Source organism: Triticum aestivum, unplaced genomic scaffold (assembly GCF_018294505.1).
Source record: "Triticum aestivum cultivar Chinese Spring unplaced genomic scaffold, IWGSC CS RefSeq v2.1 scaffold5046, whole genome shotgun sequence".
NCBI lineage: Eukaryota > Viridiplantae > Streptophyta > Magnoliopsida > Poales > Poaceae > Triticum > Triticum aestivum.
In genome coordinates this window covers 24,399-46,500 of record NW_025228276.1, presented here as the reverse complement: position 1 = coordinate 46,500, position 22,102 = coordinate 24,399, and the positions used below count along the sequence as shown (strand labels likewise).

The 22,102-nt window shown below is 43.6% G+C and overlaps 2 protein-coding genes across 2 annotated transcripts; both read right to left on the bottom strand.

Moving 5' to 3' along the window:
• Positions 1-14,470: 14,470 nt before the first annotated feature.
• LOC123173846 (uncharacterized) lies at positions 14,471-17,473 on the bottom strand. Its single transcript, XM_044589957.1, has 2 exons — positions 17,173-17,473; positions 14,471-14,668 (listed from the first exon to the last, which is right to left on the bottom strand). The coding sequence occupies exons 1-2, from the start codon at positions 17,395-17,397 to the stop codon at positions 14,471-14,473; spliced, it is 423 nt and encodes a 140-aa protein (XP_044445892.1). The 5' UTR covers positions 17,398-17,473.
• Positions 17,474-20,299: 2,826 nt separating this feature from the next.
• Positions 20,300-20,964, bottom strand: LOC123173852 (uncharacterized). Its single transcript, XM_044589963.1, has one exon. It carries the CDS (start codon positions 20,886-20,888, stop codon positions 20,469-20,471), a length of 420 nt encoding a protein of 139 aa, XP_044445898.1. The 5' UTR covers positions 20,889-20,964; the 3' UTR covers positions 20,300-20,468.
• Between the last annotated feature and the right edge of the window lie 1,138 nt (positions 20,965-22,102).

Below are 22,102 nucleotides of genomic sequence, written 5' to 3'. Positions count from 1 at the left end.
ATCGATCTAAACCATAAATGTGGAAATAAACTCCGATGATTTGATATTAGTGAGAAAATTAAAATCAACAAAACAGGAAATTATTCCATAATATTTCCATCCAAGCCTCGCTGTCGATTTCCTTGTTATTTTGAGAAACTGATATAACATACATATAAAAATTATGAAATGTTAAAATCAACATGAAAATCCAGATACCGAGAATCAAAATTAGAATTCTTCTGCGCATGTCATGGTTCATGTTGTATTTTTAAGCCTTGCTTAATTATTGGTTGATAAGGCCCTCATTCTCTGACACACAAAGATAGGGACAACAGTGGGAAGTTGAGAGTGGTCGATGTGGGATATAGGAGGCGGTATAAGCGTTACTCATTACATTTGACGAACGCTTACACGCTGAAAGGAAGCAACATTCATGCAACATCCTCTATACATTACAAAGAAAACGGAAACATAAATTTCTGCATAACATGGGCTGAAAGGAAGCAACATTCATGCAACACCCTTTATTAGATTACAAAGAAAACGGAAACATATACTTGTGCATAACATGTGAACTGCAGTGCCGAACCATTCACTGACTTTATTTTTCTGGCCTTTTCAACTAGTAGCATCCTATTCCCCAAGAGCGAACACGGCCGCATCACGGGTGTCAGACAGACCGGTGTTGGTCTTGATGGTAACTTTATCAGCAGAAGACTCATCCACATAGACCTCGACCAAAGAGTACAGGTCCTCGATCTTGACCCCGGTGACCTTCTTCATCTTGCCCTTCTCCACAAAAGCGGTCACCTCAGTATCGTAGGAGACGGTCTGGTTGAGCTTGTTGAACATGTGCTCGTTCTTCTTCTTCTGAAGCATCCACACAAACCCACTCTCACAGTTGTGCCTAACCTCCTCGATGTCATCCATAAGAAAGAGGCCTTTCGGGAGGCCAAGCTCTTCGAGAAGCTCGACGGTCTTCTTCTTTCAGATATCGTTCCCCTTGTGGACCTCGGCGCCGGCACGGTGGCTCTCAACCAGCTGGGACGCCATTTGAGCACCTTCTTAGCTGGGACGCCATTTGAGCACCTTCTTAGCTGGGACTTGTTTGCTTCAGGGTGGGTTTCCAGGTTTGTGAATTGGCAGATGAGCTTGTGGTACTTGATAGATCAGGATCTGATGGTGCTGCCTTATATAGATGGTACAAACAGTAACGGCTCCTAAATGCCTCTAGGATGGATTCATGCGCGGCTGCGCGCTCCAATCGAATGAGATCGGCAGTTGTCTTTTATCGGCTTCTTTCAGATAATTCTTGTTTTGAAGAAAAAAGATGGACATCTCCCCTTTGGAGTTAGCTCACTACGTGCAGCCATATCTGACCATTGAAATGCCTTATGCTGAACTGGTCAAGGATGACTAAATTGACCATTGCGTATATTGGTGTAGAAGAAGTCCATGTGATCTTATCCAAGAAGCCGGGCTCCATAAAGCACACTCGTTCGAGATTCTTAAAAGAAAGAAGCATAAGTTGGTGGCCTCGGGAGATACAAAAAATCAGTTCCCGAGTCAAATAATAAATAAATCTGTTCCCTTTGCACTTAGACTACAAGCTTTGTGGGCAAAGCAATTCACGGAACGCTGACCTTGTTTTCACGTAAACTAAGAAATTATTCGACAATATTTCTTATTCCGGGAAAACTGACGATCTAATCATTTTCGATCATGACAGTACAACGAACATAAGAAATAAATAAAAATATATCCAGATCTGTAGACCACCTAGCGACGACTACAAATACTGAACCGAGTCTAAGGCGCCGCCGTCATCGCCCTCCCTCTCCGGAGACAGGTAAAATTTGTTGTAGTAGACAATTGAAAAGCCTTCGTGTTAAGGCATCATAGGACCAGCGCACCAGAACTGCAACCGCCGCAGATTAAGATTAGCGTAGATCGGAAGGATCCAATCTGAAAACACACGAACGTAGACGAACGACGACCAGATCCACCAAGACAGATCCGCCGGAGACACACTTCAACACACCCATCGACAATGCCGGGATGGGGCTAGGCGGGGAAATTTTTTATTCCATCTTCAGGGTGCCACCACCGGCTCGCTTTCCTGAGCAGAACACAAACCCTAAGAAAACTCCAAGAAACAACTAAAAGTGCCCCCCTCCCCTCCCCCGCGCCGGCAAGGACCGGGATCCACCGCTCTCAAATGGCTCTAGGGCCATTGGAGATGGGGCGGCGCTGGCGGGAGGCGGAAAAACCCTAAGCCTTTTGTCTCATCTGGTGAACTACCGTGGTCGCCAAAGCACAAGGAGTTGATCCCTAGCATGTCTATAGCAAGCGTCCAACAACTGGTTCAGTGTTAAAGTCACGTGGACATGTACCTCTCCAATATTCTGTTGTAACCATCATCCGTGGTCTCTTTGTGTGTGGCCAGGTCGGGTTGCTGGTGCTCATGTTATGTGGGTTAGGTTGTATCGGTTTTAACCCAGTTTCTTGTTAGTCAAGCGGGCATTTCTCACTCTCTTCTTAATTAATGAAAATAATAAGTCTTCTGCCTCGTTAAAAAATGCTATTAAAGAATAGGGTAGCTTGACATCGTCATAGATTTTGGTAGTTCCATTCACCGAATTATTTTTGCCTATTTAATGTATGGAATAGCTTACTCTTGCATATTTCATGGCTGTTTTTCCTCAATAAATTAAAAAATTCCATAGTTTAGCAATTTATAGGTATTTTCCCCATCAAATTGTAAGATAATTTTGTATTTCAACTGTCACATACTTAGCCTCAAACAAACTAATATCTAACCCTTCCCGTTCTCAACTGAGTAGAGGGTTGTGGCATGATGAGTTCTTTCCGTTTTATGTTGTCTGCAACCAAACCTTTAGAGATGTAATGGTGGGACGTTAAAAATGTCCTGAGCAACTTATTTTCACATCAACCTGAACTTAGAATTAGAAAATAATCTAATCCTCAACCATAGCAGTAGGAGTTTTGCTCTGTGTTGGTTTTGTCATTCTCTTTTACCAGTTCTTAAATTTGGCTAGTTTTGGCTTGCTTTGGTTTCTGCCTTTGTCCTCTTTTTTACTTTGCATTTTCTCAGAAATCTTTCAACATAAGAAAACAAAATCAAGACAAGAACTTGTTTTCGCATAAAAATATTTACCTAAGAAAAAAATTGTTTTTCACATCGATCTGAACCATAAATGTGGAAATAAACTCCGATGATTTGATATTAGTGAGAAAATTAAAATCAACAAAACAGGAAATTATTCCATAATGTTTCCATCCAAGCCTCGCTGTCGATTTCCTTGTTATTTTGAGAAACTGATATAACATACATCTAAAATTATGAAATGTTAAAATCAACATGAAAATCCAGGTACCGAGAATCAAAATTAGAATTCTTCTGTGCATGTTATGGTTCATGTTGTATTTTTAAGCCTTGCTTAATTATTGGTTGATAAGGCCCTCATTCTCTGACACACAAAGATAGGGACAACAGTGGGAAGTTGAGAGTGGTCGATGTGGGATATAGGAGGCGGTATAAGCATTATTCATTACATTTGACGAACGCTTACATGCTCAAAGGAAGCAACATTCATGCAACATCCTCTATGCATTACAAAGAAAATGGAAACATAAATTTCTGCATAACATGGGTTGAAAGGAAGCAACATTCATGCAACAGCCTTTATTAGATTACAAAGAAAACGGAAACATATACTTGTGCATAACATGTGAACTGCAGTGCCGAACCATTCACTGACTTTATTTTTCTGGCCTTTTCAACTAATAGCATCCTATTCCCCAGGAGCGAACACGGCCGCATCATGGATGTCAGACAGACCGTTGTCGGTCTTGATGGTAACCTCATCAGCAGAAGACTCATCCACATAGACCTCGACCAAAGAGTACAGGTCCTCGATCTTGACCCCGGTGACCTTCTTCATCTTGCCCTTCTCCACAAAAGCGGCCACCTCAGTGTCGTAGGAGACGGTCTTTTTCTTTGATAAAGGGCGCTTTTATTATCTCAAAATGTAGCATCAAAGTGATACAAAGCATTAAGAGTATCACCCGGCCTCTGCATAACTAGGATGCACACAACCAAACACCCGTAGTCTGATAAGTAGAAAGATAAAAGACCGACAATTCGGCAACAGTAGAGTCTATAGACCGACACTATGCCTATGTGGAAAGAGATGGTGGACCGAGCCGGAGATTATGCTGCCATCCATGTTGGGTAAAAACCTCCATAGCCACCTGCTCCAACAGCGTACACACCGCCTTGAACAGCGGTTGATACTCCGCTCGTTGTAGCGTACACCACGTACGAAGCGAGTGCGTACAACGGAAAATAACCTGCAAAGGCGAAACAGTTTTGTCATTAAAAACAACATCATTTTTACATAGCCAAAGCGACCATAGTAAGGCATACGCTCCCACCCTTATTAGCGTTTTGTACCTATTTGAAATACCGTCCAGCCAATGACCAAAAATATTGGCAACACTTGTGGGCGGATACAAATTTGACGCTATTTGGATGGCTGGCCACGTAGAACGCGCAAACTTACAGTGAAAAAAGAGGTGTTTAATCGTCTCGTCGTGAGTACAAAAACAACACTTCTTACTTCCCGACCAGTTGTGTCTTGCGAGGTTGTCTTTTGTTAGCACAACTCCCCTACGGAGATACCACATGAATATTTTGACTTTAAGTGGTACCTTCGCTTTCCAAATATTTTTGTTATTTCTCACCGGTACCTCAGAATGCGTGAGTGCACGATACATAGAGTCTACTGTGAAAGACCCCGATGTAGTAAGGTTCCAGCGAAACACATCACGACCTTGTGTCAGGATAATCGAATCCAGACGGGACAATAGATTATTCCATGACATAAGTCGGGTGCCAATCAAATCCCGCCTAAACGAAATATTTGGCGGGGATGAGCTGAGCACTTGCGCAATAGTATTATTCTTATCGCGTGCAATGTTGTATAGGGCTGGGTATTGTTCTCGGAGGCTAGCATTGCCTAGCCAGATGTCTTCTCAAAAACGAATCTCCAACCCGTCCTTTATCGCAAAAGACCCAAAGCGAAAGAGATGTTTCTTTGCCTCCATTAGGCCGGCCCAAAAGTGTGAGTCTCCGGGTTTCCAATATACCTGAGACACCGCCTTTTGGCCTATATACTTATTGCGCAGCATGGTTTGCCAAACACCATCCTCATTAAGAAGTTTGAACAACCATTTACTAAGTAGGGCCTCATTCTTGACCTGCAGGTCATGAATACCGAGGCCGCCCTGGTCTTTCGGCCTACAAACCACACTCCATTTGGCCAGCCTATATTTTTTCTTTTCACCATCTCCTTGCCAAAAGAACCTGGACCTAAAATAGTCCAGTCTTTGCAAGACCCCTTTTGGGAGCTGGAAGAATGAAAGCATATAGAGAACCATATTTGTGAGGACAGAGTTTATTAAAACCAGTCGTCCTCCAACCGAGAGCAACTTGCCTTTCCAGCTGCTCAAGCGTTTCTCTAGCCGCTCCTCTACATGCTTCCACTCCGCAATGGTGAGACGCCGATAATGAATTGGTATTCCCAAATATTTGATTGGGAATTGTCCATGTGCACAACCAAAAAGGTCAGCATAATCGGCCGCTGCCTCAACGGCTTCTCCAAAGCAGAACAGTTCACTTTTATGGAAGTTAATCTTAAGACCCGACATTTGCTCAAACGCTGACAGCAGAAGTTTCAGGTTTCTAGCCTTTTCTAGGTCATGTTCCATAAAGAGAATTGTGTCATCGGCATATTGCAGAATAGAGAGACCACCATCCACTAGATGTGGCACTACTCCTGTAATTTGCCCGTCCTGCTTGGCGCGCTCAATCAGAATAGCCAACATGTCAGCCACAATGTTAAATAACATTGGGGATATGGCATCACCCTGTCGTAGTCCTTTTTTTATCTGAAAGTAATGGCCGACATCATCATTGACTTTGATGGCCACACTACCTCCAGTTACAAAATTGTGGATCCACTTGCACCATTTATCGGAGAAGCCTTTCATCCTTAGGGCCTGTTGGAGGAAAGACCATTTGACCTTGTCATAGGCTTTTTCAAAGTCTATTTTGAATACTACTCCACTCATGTTTTTCCGGTGCATCTCATGGACGGTCTCATGCAGGATTACTACGCCATCGAGTATGTTCCGTCCGTGCATGAAAGCTGTTTGAGATGGCCGAACAACATGGTCAGCTACCGAGTTTAATCTATTCGTCGCCACTTTGGTGAAAATCTTGAAGCTGACGTTAAGGAGGCATATGGGTCTGAACTGTTGAATCCGTTCGGCCTCCTTAATCTTCGGCAACAAGACAATCTCGCCAAAATTAAGTCTGAATAGGTCAAGTTGGTCGGCATGAAAACAATTGAACAACTTCAAAAGATCGGACTTGATGATATCCCAGAAATTCTGATAGAATTCTGCGGGGAAGCCATCAGGGCCTGGAGACGGTCTGGTTGAGCTTGTTGAACATGTGCTCATTCTTCTTCTTCTGAAGCATCCACACAAACCCACTCTCACAGTTGTGCCCGACCTCCTCGATGTCATCCATAGGAAAGAGGCCCCCCGGGAGGCCAAGCTCTTCGAGAAGCTCGACGGTCTTCTTCTTGCAGATATCGTTCCCCTTGTGGACCTCGGCGCCGGCACGGTGGCTCTCAACCAGCTGGGACGCCATTTGAGCACCTTCTTAGCTGGGACTTGTTTGCTTCAGAGTGGGTTTCTAGGTTTTTGAATTGGCAGATGAGCTTGTGGTACTTGAATACTTGATAGATCAGGATCTGATGGTGCTGCCTTATATAGATGGTGCACTCTGTAACAGCTACTAAGAGTCTCTACGGTGGATTCATGTGCGGCTGCGCCCGCGCCAACCCACTGAGACCGGCAGCTCTCTTCTGTGGACTTTGTCTCAGATACTTCTTGTTTTGAAGGCAAAAGATGAACGTCTCCCCTTTGGAGCAGGAGCTAGCTCATTATGTCCAGCCATATCTGACCATTGAAATGCCTTATGCTGAACTCCGCACCAGAACACTGGAGTTGAGCTAGTCACGGATGACTAAATAGACCATTGCTTACACAAGAAGAATCTTCAAGTCTTTTGATCTCGAACGACTAAATTGACCAGTGTAGAATTCCCAGTGATCTTGTCCAATTAAGAAGCTGAGCTCCGTACCAAGTAAAGAAAATAAATAGATTCTTACAAGAAACATGAGTTGGCGATCTCGAGTGATACAAAGTTCAGTTCCCATTGCACTTACACTCGAACAAGCTTTGTGAGCAAAGCAATCCGATGAATGATGGACTAGTTTTCACATAACAATGCGTGCCTGAGAAAAACTTGTTTTCCACATCTACCTGAACCTAAAACAGGGAAATTTTCTCTGATGGCCAGAACAAAAATCAACAACACAGAAAGTCAGAAACAATTCAACAATGCCGCAAGCTGACAAGCTAGATTAGATGTCTATATGCACCATCTGCCAAAGTTTCCCATCTGCAACTTAGCCTCGAGTGCTAACCTCTGTTCCATTTAACTGGAAGGAATTCAGATGGAACATAAGTTGATGTCGAGTGATTCAAAAATGCAACCCCCAAGGTATGTGAGCAAAGCAATGCACCGAATGCTGACAAGGAACATTCACGGAACACTATAATCATAACAATGACAAATTCAAAACCAAATATGTTCCATCAACACATCCAAAGAGGAAGTTCAACAAGAACCACACTGAAGATGTTACATCAAGCATCCGAGTAAGTTTGCTAGGACCACAATCTAACTCCATCTACGATTACAAGATCAGAGACAAGCAAGCAGAACATCCGGGGAACAAGGCAACCTGCAGTCAGACCGGACATCTCACGCCTGTGTCTTCTCCCTTTCACGGTTCCACTGCTCGATCTTCAGCCTCCTCTCCTCGCTGCCCTCCCTGACCGGGCTCCTAGTCCTAGACCAGCGTCGCCGCCGCCTGATCCCACCGTTGTCATAGTTGCGATTCCTCTCACTGCTCCTCCAGCTATGGTGGTACTAGTCACCATAGTCGCCGCGGTCCAAGCTGCCTCCATAGTAATGTTGGGGAACGTAGTAATTTCAAAAATTTTCCTACGCACACGCAAGATCATGGTGATGCATAGCAACGAAAGGGGAGAGTGTTCATCCACGTACCCTCGTAGACCGTAAGCGGAAGCGTTAGCACAACGCGGTTGATGTAGTCGTACGTCTTCACGATCCGACCGATCGAAGCACCGAACGTACGGAGCCTCCGAGTTCAGCACATGTTCAGCTCGATGACGATCTGGTTGAGATTGTTGAACATGTGCTCGTTATTCTTCTTCTGAAGCATCCACACAAACCCACTCTCACAGTTGTGCCCGACCTCCTCGATGTTATCCATAGGAAAGAGGCCTTTCGGGAGGCCAACCTCTTCGAGAAGCTCGACGGTCTTCTTCTTGCAGATATCGTTCGCCTTGTGGACCTCGGCACCGGCACGGTGGCTCTCAACCAGCTGGGACGCCATTTGAGCACCTTCTTACTGGGACTTGTTTGCTTCAGGGTGGGTTTCTAGGTTTGTGAATTGGTAGATGAGCTTGTGGTACTTGATAGATCAGGATCTGATGGTGCTGCCTTATATAGATGGTACAAACTGTAACGGCTCCTAAATGCCTCTAGGATGGATTCATGCGCGGCTGCGCACGCCAATCGAATGAGATCGGCAGTTGTCTTTTATGGACTTCTTTCAGATAATTCTTGTTTTGAAGAAAAAAGATGGACGTCTCCCCTTTGGAGTTAGCTCACTACGTCCAGCCATATCTGACCATTGAAATGCCTTATGCTGAACTGGTCAAGGATGACTAAATTGACCATTGCGTATATTGGTGTAGAAGAAGTCCATGTGATCTTATCCAAGAAGCCGGGCTCCATAAAGCACACTCGTTCGAGATTCTTAAAAGAAAGAAGCATAAGTTGGTGGCCTCGGGAGATACAAAAAATCAGTTCCCGAGTCAAAAAATAAATAAATCTGTTCCCTTTGCACTTAGACTACAAGCTTTGTGGGCAAAGCAATTCACGGAATGCTGACCTTGTTTTCACGTAAACTAAGAAATTATTCGCAATATTTCTTTTTCCGGGAAAACTGACGATCTAATCATTTTCAATCATGACAGTACAACGAACATAAGAAATAAATAAAAATATATCCAGATCCGTAGACCACCTAGCAACGACTACAAACACTGAACCGAGTCTAAGGCGCCACCGTCATCGCCCTCCCTCTCCGGAGACGGGTAAAATTTGTTGTAGTAGACAATTGAAAAGTCTTCGTGTTAAGGCATCATAGGACCAGCGCACCAGAACTGCAACCGCCGCAAATTAAGATTAGCGTAGATCAGAAGGATCCAATCTGAAAACACACGAACGTAGACGAACGACGACCAGATCCACCAAGACAGATCCGCCGGAGACACACTTCAACACACCCATCGACGATGCCGGGATGGGGCTAGGCGGGGAAACTTTTATTCCATCTTCAGGGTGCCACCACCGGCTCGCCTTCCTGAGCAGGACACAAACCCTAAGAAAACTACAAGAAACAACTAAAAGCGCCCCCTGCCCTCCCCCGCGTCGGCAAGGACCGGGATCCACCGCTCTCAAATGGCTCTAGGGCCATTGGAGACGGGGCGACGCTGGCGGGAGGCGGAAAAACCCTAAGCCTTTTGTCTCATCTGGTGAACTACCATGGTCGCCAAAGCATGAGGAGTTGATCCCTAGCATGTCTATAGCAAGCGTCCAACAACAGGTTCAGTGTTAAAGTCACGTGGACATGTACCTCTCCAATATTCTGTTGTAACCATCATCCATGGTCTCTTTGTGAGTGGCCAGGTCGGGTCGCTGGTGCTCATGTTATGTGGGTTAGGTTGTATCGATTTTAACCCAGTTTCTTGTTAGTCAAGCGGCACTTCTCACTCTCTTCTTAATTAATTAATAAGTCTTCTGCCTCGTTAAAAAATGCTATTAAAGAATAGAGTAGCTTGACATCGTCATAGATTTTGGTAGTTCCATTCACCGAATTATTTTTGCCTATTTAATGTATGGAATAGCTTACTTTTATATATTTCATGGCTGTTTTTCCTCACTAAATTAAAAAATTCCATAGTTTAGCAATTTATAGGTATTTTCCACATCAAATTGTAAGATAATTTTGCATTTCAACAGTCACATACTTAGCCTCAAACTAACTAATATCTAACCCTTCCCGTTCTCAACTGAGTAGAGGGTTGTGGCATGATGAGTTCTTTCCGTTTTATGTTGTCTGCAACCAAACCCTTAGAGATGTAATGGTGGGACATTAAAAATGTCCTGAGCAACTTATTTTCACATCAACCTGAAGTTAGAATTAGAAAATAATCTAATCCTCAACCATAGCAGTAGGAGTTTTGCTCTGTGTTGGTTTTGTCATTCTCTTTTACCAGTTCTTAAATTTGGCTAGTTTTGGCTTGCTTTGGTTTCTGCCTTTGTCCTCTTTTTTACTTTGCATTTTCTCAGCAATCTTTCAACATAAGAAAACAAAATCAAGACAAGAACTTGTTTTCGCATAAAAATATTTACCAAAGAAAAAAATGTTTTTCACATCGATCTGAACCATAAATGTGGAAATAAACTCCGATGATTTGATATTAGTGAGAAAATTAAAATCAACAAAACAGGAAATTATTCCATAATATTTCCATCCAAGCCTCGCTATCGATTTCCTTGTTATTTTGAGAAACTGATATAACATACATATAAAAATTATGAAATGTTAAAATCAACATGAAAATCCAGATACCGAGAATCAAAATTAGAATTCTTCTGCGCATGTCATGGTTCATGTTGTATTTTTAAGCCTTGCTTAATTATTGGTTGATAAGGCCCTCATTCTCTGACACACAAAGATAGGGACAACAGTGGGAAGTTGAGAGTGGTCGATGTGGGATATAGGAGGCGGTATAAGCGTTACTCATTACATTTGACGAACGCTTACACGCTGAAAGGAAGCAACATTCATGCAACATCCTCTATACATTACAAAGAAAACGGAAACATAAATTTCTGCATAACATGGGCTGAAAGGAAGCAACATTCATGCAACACCCTTTATTAGATTACAAAGAAAACGGAAACATATACTTGTGCATAACATGTGAACTGCAGTGCCGAACCATTCACTGACTTTATTTTTCTGGCCTTTTCAACTAGTAGCATCCTATTCCCCAAGAGCGAACACGGCCGCATCACGGGTGTCAGACAGACCGGTGTCGGTCTTGATGGTAACTTTATCAGCAGAAGACTCATCCACATAGACCTCGACCAAAGAGTACAGGTCCTCGATCTTGACCCCGGTGACCTTCTTCATCTTGCCCTTCTCCACAAAAGCGGTCACCTCAGTATCGTAGGAGACGGTCTGGTTGAGCTTGTTGAACATGTGCTCGTTCTTCTTCTTCTGAAGCATCCACACAAACCCACTCTCACAGTTGTGCCTAACCTCCTCGATGTCATCCATAAGAAAGAGGCCTTTCGGGAGGCCAAGCTCTTCGAGAAGCTCGACGGTCTTCTTCTTTCAGATATCGTTCCCCTTGTGGACCTCGGCGCCGGCACGGTGGCTCTCAACCAGCTGGGACGCCATTTGAGCACCTTCTTAGCTGGGACGCCATTTGAGCACCTTCTTAGCTGGGACTTGTTTGCTTCAGGGTGGGTTTCCAGGTTTGTGAATTGGCAGATGAGCTTGTGGTACTTGATAGATCAGGATCTGATGGTGCTGCCTTATATAGATGGTACAAACAGTAACGGCTCCTAAATGCCTCTAGGATGGATTCATGCGCGGCTGCGCGCTCCAATCGAATGAGATCGACAGTTGTCTTTTATCGGCTTCTTTCAGATAATTCTTGTTTTGAAGAAAAAAGATGGACGTCTCCCCTTTGGAGTTAGCTCACTACGTGCAGCCATATCTGACCATTGAAATGCCTTATGCTGAACTGGTCAAGGATGACTAAATTGACCATTGCGTATATTGGTGTAGAAGAAGTCCATGTGATCTTATCCAAGAAGCCGGGCTCCATAAAGCACACTCGTTCGAGATTCTTAAAAGAAAGAAGCATAAGTTGGTGGCCTCGGGAGATACAAAAAATCAGTTCCCAAGTCAAATAATAAATAAATCTGTTCCCTTTGCACTTAGACTACAAGCTTTGTGGGCAAAGCAATTCACGGAACGCTGACCGTGTTTTCACGTAAACTAAGAAATTATTCGACAATATTTCTTATTCCGGGAAAACTGACGATCTAATCATTTTCGATCATGACAGTACAACAAACATAAGAAATAAATAAAAATATATCCAGATCCGTAGACCACCTAGCGACGACTACAAACACTGAACCGAGTCTAAGGCGCCGCCGTCATCGCCCTCCCTCTCCGGAGACAGGTAAAATTTGTTGTAGTAGACAATTGAAAAGCCTTCGTGTTAAGGCATCATAGGACCAGCACACCAGAACTACAACCGCCGCAGATTAAGATTAGCGTAGATCGGAAGGATCTAATCTGAAAACACACGAACGTAGACGAACGACGACCAGATCCACCAAGACAGATCCGCCGGAGACACACTTCAACACACCCATCGACAATGCCGGGATGGGGCTAGGCGGGGAAATTTTTTATTCCATCTTCAGGGTGCCACCACCGGCTCGCTTTCCTTAGCAGAACACAAACCCTAAGAAAACTCCAAGAAACAACTAAAAGCGCCCCCCTCCCCTCCCCCGCGCCGGCAAGGACCGGGATCCACCGCTCTCAAATGGCTCTAGGGCCATTGGAGATGGGGCGGCGCTGGCGGGAGGCGGAAAAACCCTAAGCCTTTTGTCTCATCTGGTGAACTACCGTGGTCGCCAAAGCACAAGGAGTTGATCCCTAGCATGTCTATAGCAAGCGTCCAACAACTGGTTCAGTGTTAAAGTCACGTGGACATGTACCTCTCCAATATTCTGTTGTAACCATCATCCGTGGTCTCTTTGTGTGTGGCCAGGTCGGGTTGCTGGTGCTCATGTTATGTGGGTTAGGTTGTATCGGTTTTAACCCAGTTTCTTGTTAGTCAAGCGGGCATTTCTCACTCTCTTCTTAATTAATGAAAATAATAAGTCTTCTGCCTCGTTAAAAAATGCTATTAAAGAATAGAGTAGCTTGACATCGTCATAGATTTTGGTAGTTCCATTCACCGAATTATTTTTGCCTATTTAATGTATGGAATAGCTTACTCTTGCATATTTCATGGCTGTTTTTCCTCACTAAATTAAAAAATTCCATAGTTTAGCAATTTATAGGTATTTTCCCCATCAAATTGTAAGATAATTTTGTATTTCAACTGTCACATACTTAGCCCCGAACAAACTAATATCTAACCCTTCCCGTTCTCAACTGAGTAGAGGGTTGTGGCATGATGAGTTCTTTCCGTTTTATGTTGTCTGCAACCAAACCTTTAGAGATGTAATGGTGGGACGTTAAAAATGTCCTGAGCAACTTATTTTCACATCAACCTGAACTTAGAATTAGAAAATAATCTAATCCTCAACCATAGCAATAGGAGTTTTGCTCTGTGTTGGCTTTGTCATTCTCTTTTACCAGTTCTTAAATTTGGCTAGTTTTGGCTTGCTTTGGTTTCTGCCTTTGTCCTCTTTTTTACTTTGCATTTTCTCAGAAATCTTTCAACATAAGAAAACAAAATCAAGACAAGAACTTGTTTTCGCATAAAAATATTTACCTAAGAAAAAAATTGTTTTTCACATCGATCTGAACCATAAATGTGGAAATAAACTCCGATGATTTGATATTAGTGAGAAAATTAAAATCAACAAAACAGGAAATTATTCCATAATGTTTCCATCCAAGCCTCGCTGTTGATTTCCTTGTTATTTTGAGAAACTGATATAACATACATCTAAAATTATGAAATGTTAAAATCAACATGAAAATCCAGGTACCGAGAATCAAAATTAGAATTCTTCTGTGCATGTTATGGTTCATGTTGTATTTTTAAGCCTTGCTTAATTATTGGTTGATAAGGCCCTCATTCTCTGACACACAAAGATAGGGACAACAGTGGGAAGTTGAGAGTGGTCGATGTGGGATATAGGAGGCGGTATAAGCGTTATTCATTACATTTGACGAACGCTTACATGCTCAAAGGAAGCAACATTCATGCAACATCCTCTATGCATTACAAAGAAAATGGAAACATAAATTTCTACATAACATGGGTTGAAAGGAAGCAACATTCATGCAACAGCCTTTATTAGATTACAAAGAAAACGGAAACATATACTTGTGCATAACATGTGAACTGCAGTGCCGAACCATTCACTGACTTTATTTTTCTGGCCTTTTCAACTAATAGCATCCTATTCCCCAGGAGCGAACACGGCCGCATCATGGATGTCAGACAGACCGTTGTCGGTCTTGATGGTAACCTCATTAGCAGAAGACTCATCCACATAGACCTCGACCAAAGAGTACAGGTCCTCGATCTTGACCCCGGTGACCTTCTTCATCTTGCCCTTCTCCACAAAAGCGGCCACCTCAGTGTCGTAGGAGACGGTCTTTTTCTTTGATAAAGGGCGCTTTTATTATCTCAAAATGTAGCATCAAAGTGATACAAAGCATTAAGAGTATCACCCGGCCTCTGCATAACTAGGATGCACACAACCAAACACCCGTAGTCTGATAAGTAGAAAGATAAAAGACCGACAATTCGGCAACAGTAGAGTCTATAGACCGACACTATGCCTATGTGGAAAGAGATGGTGGACCGAGCCGGAGATTATGCTGCCATCCATGTTGGGTAAAAACCTCCATAGCCACCTGCTCCAACAGCGTACACACCGCCTTGAACAGCGGTTGATACTCCGCTCGTTGTAGCGTACACCACGTACGAAGCGAGTGCGTACAATGGAAAATAACCTGCAAAGGCAAAACAGTTTTGTCATTAAAAACAACATCATTTTTACATAGCCAAAGCGACCATAGTAAGGCATACGCTCCCACCCTTATTAGCGTTTTGTACCTATTTGAAATACCGTCCAGCCAATGACCAAAAATATTGGCAACACTTGTGGGCGGATACAAATTTGACGCTATTTGGATGGCTGGCCACGTAGAACGCGCAAACTTACAGTGAAAAAAGAGGTGTTTAATCGTCTCGTCGTGAGTACAAAAACAACACTTCTTACTTCCCGACCAGTTGCGTCTTGCGAGGTTGTCTTTTGTTAGCACAACTCCCCTACGGAGATACCACATGAATATTTTGACTTTAAGTGGTACCTTCGCTTTCCAAATTTTTTTGTTATTTCTCACCGGTACCTCAGAATGCGTGAGTGCACGATACATAGAGTCTACTGTGAAAGACCCCGATGTAGTAAGGTTCCAGCGAAACACATCACGACCTTGTGTCAGGATAATCGAATCCAGACGGGACAATAGATTATTCCATGACATAAGTCGGGTGCCAATCAAATCCCGCCTAAACGAAATATTTGGCGGGGATGAGCTAAGCACTTGCGCAATAGTATTATTCTTATCGCGTGCAATGTTGTATAGGGCTGGGTATTGTTCTCGGAGGCTAGCATTGCCTAGCCAGATGTCTTCTCAAAAACGAATCTCCAACCCGTCCTTTATCGCAAAAGACCCAAAGCGAAAGAGATATTTCTTTGCCTCCATTAGGCCGGCCCAAAAGTGTGAGTCTCTGGGTTTCCAATATACCTGAGACACCGCCTTTTGGCCTATATACTTATTGCGCAGCATGGTTTGCCAAACACCATCCTCAGTAAGAAGTTTGAACAACCATTTACTAAGTAGGGCCTCATTCTTGACCTGCAGGTCATGAATACCGAGGCCGCCCTGGTCTTTCGGCCTACAAACCACACTCCATTTGGCCAGCCTATATTTTTTCTTTTCACCATCTCCTTGCTAAAAGAACCTGGACCTAAAATAGTCCAGTCTTTGCAAGACCCCTTTTGGGAGCTGGAAGAATGAAAGCATATAGAGAACCATATTTGTGAGGACAGAGTTTATTAAAACCAGTCGTCCTCCAACCGAGAGCAACTTGCCTTTCCAGCTGCTCAAGCGTTTCTCTAGCCGCTCCTCTACATGCTTCCACTCCGCAATGGTGAGACGCCGATAATGAATTGGTATTCCCAAATATTTGATTGGGAATTGTCCATGTGCACAACCAAAAAGGTCAGCATAATCGGCCGCTGCCTCAACGGCTTCTCCAAAGCAGAACAATTCACTTTTATGGAAGTTAATCTTAAGACCCGACATTTGCTCAAATGCTGACAGCAGAAGTTTCAGGTTTCTAGCCTTGTCTAGGTCATGTTCCATAAAGAGAATTGTGTCATCGGCATATTGCAGAATAGAGAGACCACCATCCACTAGATGTGGCACTACTCCTGTAATTTGCCCGTCCTGCTTGGCGCGCTCAATCAGAATAGCCAACATGTCAGCCACAATGTTAAATAACATTGGGGATATGGCATCACCCTGTCGTAGTCCTTTTTTTATCTGAAAGTAATGGCCGACATCATCATTGACTTTGATGGCCACACTACCTCCAGTTACAAAATTGTGGATCCACTTGCACCATTTATCGGAGAAGCCTTTCATCCTTATGGCCTGTTGGAGGAAAGACCATTTGACCTTGTCATAGGCTTTTTCAAAGTCTATTTTGAATACTACTCCACTCATGTTTTTCCGGTGCATCTCATGGACGGTCTCATGCAGGATTACTACGCCATCGAGTATGTTCCGTCCTTGCATGAAAGCTGTTTGAGATGGCCGAACAACATGGTCAGCTACCGAGTTTAATCTATTCGTCGCCACTTTGGTGAAAATCTTGAAGCTGACATTAAGGAGGCATATGGGTTTGAACTGTTGAATCCGTTCGGCCTCCTTAATCTTCGGCAACAAGACAATCTCGCCAAAATTAAGTCCGAATAGGTCAAGTTGGTCGGCATGAAAACAATTGAACAGCTTCAACAGATCGGACTTGATGATATCCCAGAAATTCTGATAGAATTCTGCGGGGAAGCCATCAGGGCCTGGAGACGGTCTGGTTGAGCTTGTTGAACATGTGCTCATTCTTCTTCTTCTGAAGCATCCACACAAACCCACTCTCACAGTTGTGCCCGACCTCCTCGATGTCATCCATAGGAAAGAGGCCCCCCGGGAGGCCAAGCTCTTCGAGAAGCTCTACGGTCTTCTTCTTGCAGATATCGTTCCCCTTGTGGACCTCGGCGCCGGCACGGTGGCTCTCAACCAGCTGGGACGCCATTTGAGCACCTTCTTAGCTGGGACTTGTTTGCTTCAGGGTGGGTTTCTAGGTTTGTGAATTGGCAGATGAGCTTGTGGTACTTGATAGATCAGGATCTGATGGTGGTGCCTTATATAGATGGTACAAACTGTAACTGCTCCTAAATGCCTCTAGGACGGATTCATGCGCGGCTGCGTGCGCCAATCGAATGAGATCGGCAGTTGTCTTTTATGGACTTCTTTCAGATAATTCTTGTTTTGAATAAAAAAGATGGACGTCTCCCCTTTGGAGTTAGCTCACTACGTCCAGCCATATCTGACCATTGAAATGCCTTATGCTGAACTGGTCAAGGATGACTAAATTGACCATTGCGTATATTGGTGTAGAAGAAGTTCATGTGATCTTATCCAAGAAGCCGGGCTCCATAAAGCACACTCGTTCGAGATTCTTAAAAGAAAGAAGCATAAGTTGGTGGCCTCGGGAGATACAAAAAATCAGTTCCCGAGTCAAAAAAGTAAATAAATCTGTTCCCTTTGCACTTAGAGCATGCTTGATACGTTTTAGTCCCATGACTAAAAGTAGTGGGACTAAAACTTGCTAGTCTCACCCATGCTTGGATCCAAATACTAAAGAGACTAAAATCTAGTTATTGAGCATTTATTATTCTCCAAACCCTCCAATCCAGAACTAAGGAGAGGAATTAAATGAGGAGAGAGAGAGCTAATACATATTTTAGTAGGTTTCCCATGACTAAAAGATTTTAGCCTCAAGACTAGTCCTAGCCTCTCTTTAGTCAGGGGTGCTTGGAACTTTAGTCTCTAAAAGAGAATATTTTTAGTCAGACTAAAAATAGTCCCTTGTATCCAAGCACCCTCTTAGACTACAAGCTTTGTGGGCAAAGCAATTCACGGAACCCTGACCTTGTTTTCACGTAAACTAAAAAATTATTCGACAATATTTCTTTTTCCGGGAAAACTGACGATCTAATCATTTTCAATCATGACAGTACAACGAACATAAGAAATAAATAAAAGTATATCCAGATCCTTAGACCACCTAGCGACGACTACAAACACTGAACCAAGTCTAAGGCGCCGCCGTCATCGCCCTCCCTCTCCGGAGACGGGTAAAATTTGTTGTAGTAGACAATTGAAAAGTCTTCGTGTTAAGGCATCATAGGACCAGCGCACCAGAACTGCAACCGCCGCAGATTAAGATTAGCGTAGATCGGAAGGATCCAATCTGTAAACACACGAACATAGACGAACGACAACCAGATCCACCAAGACAGATCCGCCGGAGACACACTTCAACACACCCATCGACGATGCCGGGATGGGGCTAGGCGGGGAAAATTTTATTCCATCTTTAGGGTGCCACCACCGGCTCGCCTTCCTGAGCAGAACACAAACCCTAAGAAAACTCCAAGAAACAACTAAAAGCGCCCCCCTCCCCTCCCCCGCGCCGGCAAGGACCGGGATCCACCGCTCTCAAATGGCTCTAGGGCCATTGGAGACGGGGCGGCGCTGGCGGGAGGCGGAAAAACCCTAAGCCTTTTGTCTCATCTGGTGAACTACCGTGGTCGCCAAAGCACAAGGAGTTGATCCCTAGCATGTCTATAGCAAGCGTCCAACAACTGGTTCAGTGTTAAAGTCACGTGGACATGTACCTCTCCAATATTCTGTTGTAACCATCATCCGTGGTCTCTTTGTGTGTGGCCAGGTCGGGTTGCTGGTGCTCATGTTATGTGGGTTAGGTTGTATCGGTTTTAACCCAGTTTCTTGTTAGTCAAGCGGGCATTTCTCACTCTCTTCTTAATTAATGAAAATAATAAGTCTTCTGCCTCGTTAAAAAATGCTATTAAAGAATAGAGTAGCTTGACATCGTCATAGATTTTGGTAGTTCCATTCACCGAATTATTTTTGCCTATTTAATGTATGGAATAGCTTACTTTTATATATTTCATGGCTGTTTTTCCTCACTAAATTTAAAAAATCCATAGTTTAGCAATTTATAGGTATTTTCCACATCAAATTGTAAGATAATTTTGCATTTCAACAGTCACATACTTAGCCTCAAACTAACTAATATCTAACCCTTCCCGTTCTCAACTGAGTAGAGGGTTGTGGCATGATGAGTTCTTTCCGTTTTATGTTGTCTGCAACCAAACCTTTAGAGACGTAATGGTGGGACATTAAAAATGTCCTGAGCAACTTATTTTCACATCAACTTGAACTTAGAATTAGAAAATAATCTAATCGTCAACCATAGCAATAGGAGTTTTGCTCTGTGTTGGTTTTGTCATTCTCTTTTACCAGTTCTTAAATTTGGCTAGTTTTGGCTTGCTTTGGTTTCTGCCTTTGTCCTCTTTTTTACTTTGCATTTTCTCAGCAATCTTTCAACATAAGAAAACAAAATCAAGACAAGAACTTGTTTTCGCATAAAAATATTTACCTAAGAAAATAAATTGTTTTTCACATCGATCTGAACCATAAATGTGGAAATAAACTCCGATGATTTGATATTAGTGAGAAAATTAAAATCAACAAAACAGGAAATTATTCCATAATGTTTCCATCCAACCCTCGCTATCGATTTCTTTGTTATTTTGAGAAACAGATATAACATACATCTAAAATTATGAAATGCTAAAATCAACATGAAAATCCAGATACCGAGAATCAAAATTAGAATTCTTCTGTGCATGTCATGGTTCATGTTGTATTTTTAAGCCTTGCTTAATTATTGGTTGATAAGGCCCTCATTATCTGACACACAAAGATAGGGACAACAGTGGGAAGTTGAGAGTGGTCGATGTGGGATATAGGAGGCGGTATAAGCGTTATTCATTACATTTGACGAACGCTTACATGCTGAAAGGAAGCAACATTCATGCAACATCCTCTATACATTACAATGAAAATGGAAACATAAATTTCTGCATAACATGGGCGGAAAGGAAGCAACATTCATGCAACACCCTTTATTAGATTACAAAGAAAACGGAAACATATACTTGTGCATAACATGTGAACTGCAATGCCGAACCATTCACTGACTTTATTTTTCTGGCCTTTTCAACTAGTAGCATCCTATTCCCCAACAGCAAACACGGGCGCATCATGGGTTTCAGACAGACCGGTGTCAGTCTTGATGGTAACCTTATCAGCAGAAGACTCATCCACATAGACCTCGACCAAAGAGTATAGGTCCTCGACCTTGACCCCGGTGACCTTCTTCATCTTGCCCTTCTCCACAAAAGCGGTCACCTCAGTGTCGTAGGAGACGGTCTGGTTGAGCTTGTTGAACATGTGCTCGTTCTTCTTCTTCTGAAGCATCCACACAAACCCACTCTCACAGTTGTGCCCGACCTCCTCGATGTCATCCATAGGAAAGAGGCCTTTCGGGAGGTCAAGCTCTTCGAGAAGCTCGATGGTCTTCTTCTTGCAGATATCGTTCCCCTTGTGGACCTCGGCGCCGGCACGGTGGCTCTCAACCAGCTGGGACGCCATTTGAGCACCTTCTTAGCTGGGACTTGTTTGCTTCAGGGTGGGTTTCTAGGTTTGTGAATTGGCAGATGAGCTTGTGGTACTTGATAGATCAGGACCTGATGGTGCTGCCTTATATAGATGGTGCAAACTGTAAAGGCTCCTAAAGGCCTCTAGGATGGATTCATGCGCGGCTGCGCCCGCGCCAACCCATTGAGACCGGCAGCTCTCCTCTGTGGACTTCTCTCAGATACTTCTTGTTTTGAAGGAAAAAGATGAACGTCTCCCTTTGGAGTTAGCTCATTACGTCCAGCCATATCTGACCATTGAAATGCCTTATGCGGAACTCCACAGCAGAACGCTGGAGTTTTTTTTTGTTGAGAGAGAGAAGAACGCTGGAGTTGAGCTAGTCACGGATGACTGAGTTGACCATTACGTATATGGGTGTGCCATCGCAGCTGCGTGTGGTCGAAGAAATCGTACGTGCGCCGGTGCGCGCATGGAAGCAATGTGCTTGCCACAGTTCTGCAAGAAGGAACCAAAGCAGAGATCGTTTTGTCTCATCTGGTGAACGTTGCAGAGGTACCGTGACCGGCTGACCGTCAAAGCACGAGGAGTTGATCCCTAGCATGTCTGAGATGTATACCTCTCTAATATTCTGTTGTAACTATCCTCCGTGGTCTCCTTGTCAATGACCAGGTCGGTCGCTCGTGCTCGTGTTATGTGGGTTAGGCTGTATGGATTTTAATCCGGTTTGCCGTTAATTAAGCGGGCAATTCTCACTCTTTTCATAATTAAAGAAAATAACAAGTCTTTTGCCTTGTTAAAAAAGTATGCTATTAAAGAAGGGGGCTGCTACACGTCGGCCGGCGGATCTGAGGTAATCAAGTGGCCGCCTCGCGAGTCGTGGGATCTGAGGCAATCAAGCGGCCGAACGTCTTACTTTTCTTTGTAATAGGCTTGTCGGAAAGTATTTGTCAAAAAAGGGTTTCCCCCCGCTTTGTATACAAAGCAACCAACCGAATCATATAGGGATAGGTGCTGGGGCGGAAGCAGCACAGTCACGCCCAAAAGAAACAACAGAGAAAGAGCAAAAGAAACAAATGCCGACAACGGCGGATCAACAAAAACGAAGAAGCCTCGCGATCGCTAGGCCCACCGGGCTCATCCACTAGGCTCCAAGACTCCGAAGCGCCGGCACCAATCAACACCTCCAAGAAGGATCGCGGCGATGACGA

Coding starts and splice junctions, on each gene's coding strand:
- LOC123173846 (XM_044589957.1), bottom strand. CDS start 17,397: ATGGCGTCCCAGCTGGTTGAGAGCCACCGTGCCGGCGCCGAGGTCCAC. Junction 14,669..17,172: donor TCAACAAGCTCAACCAGACC/GTCTCCAGGCCC, acceptor TCAAAGAAAAAG/ACCGTCTCCTACGACACTGA.
- LOC123173852 (XM_044589963.1), bottom strand. CDS start 20,888: ATGGCGTCCCAGCTGGTTGAGAGCCACCGTGCCGGCGCCGAGGTCCAC.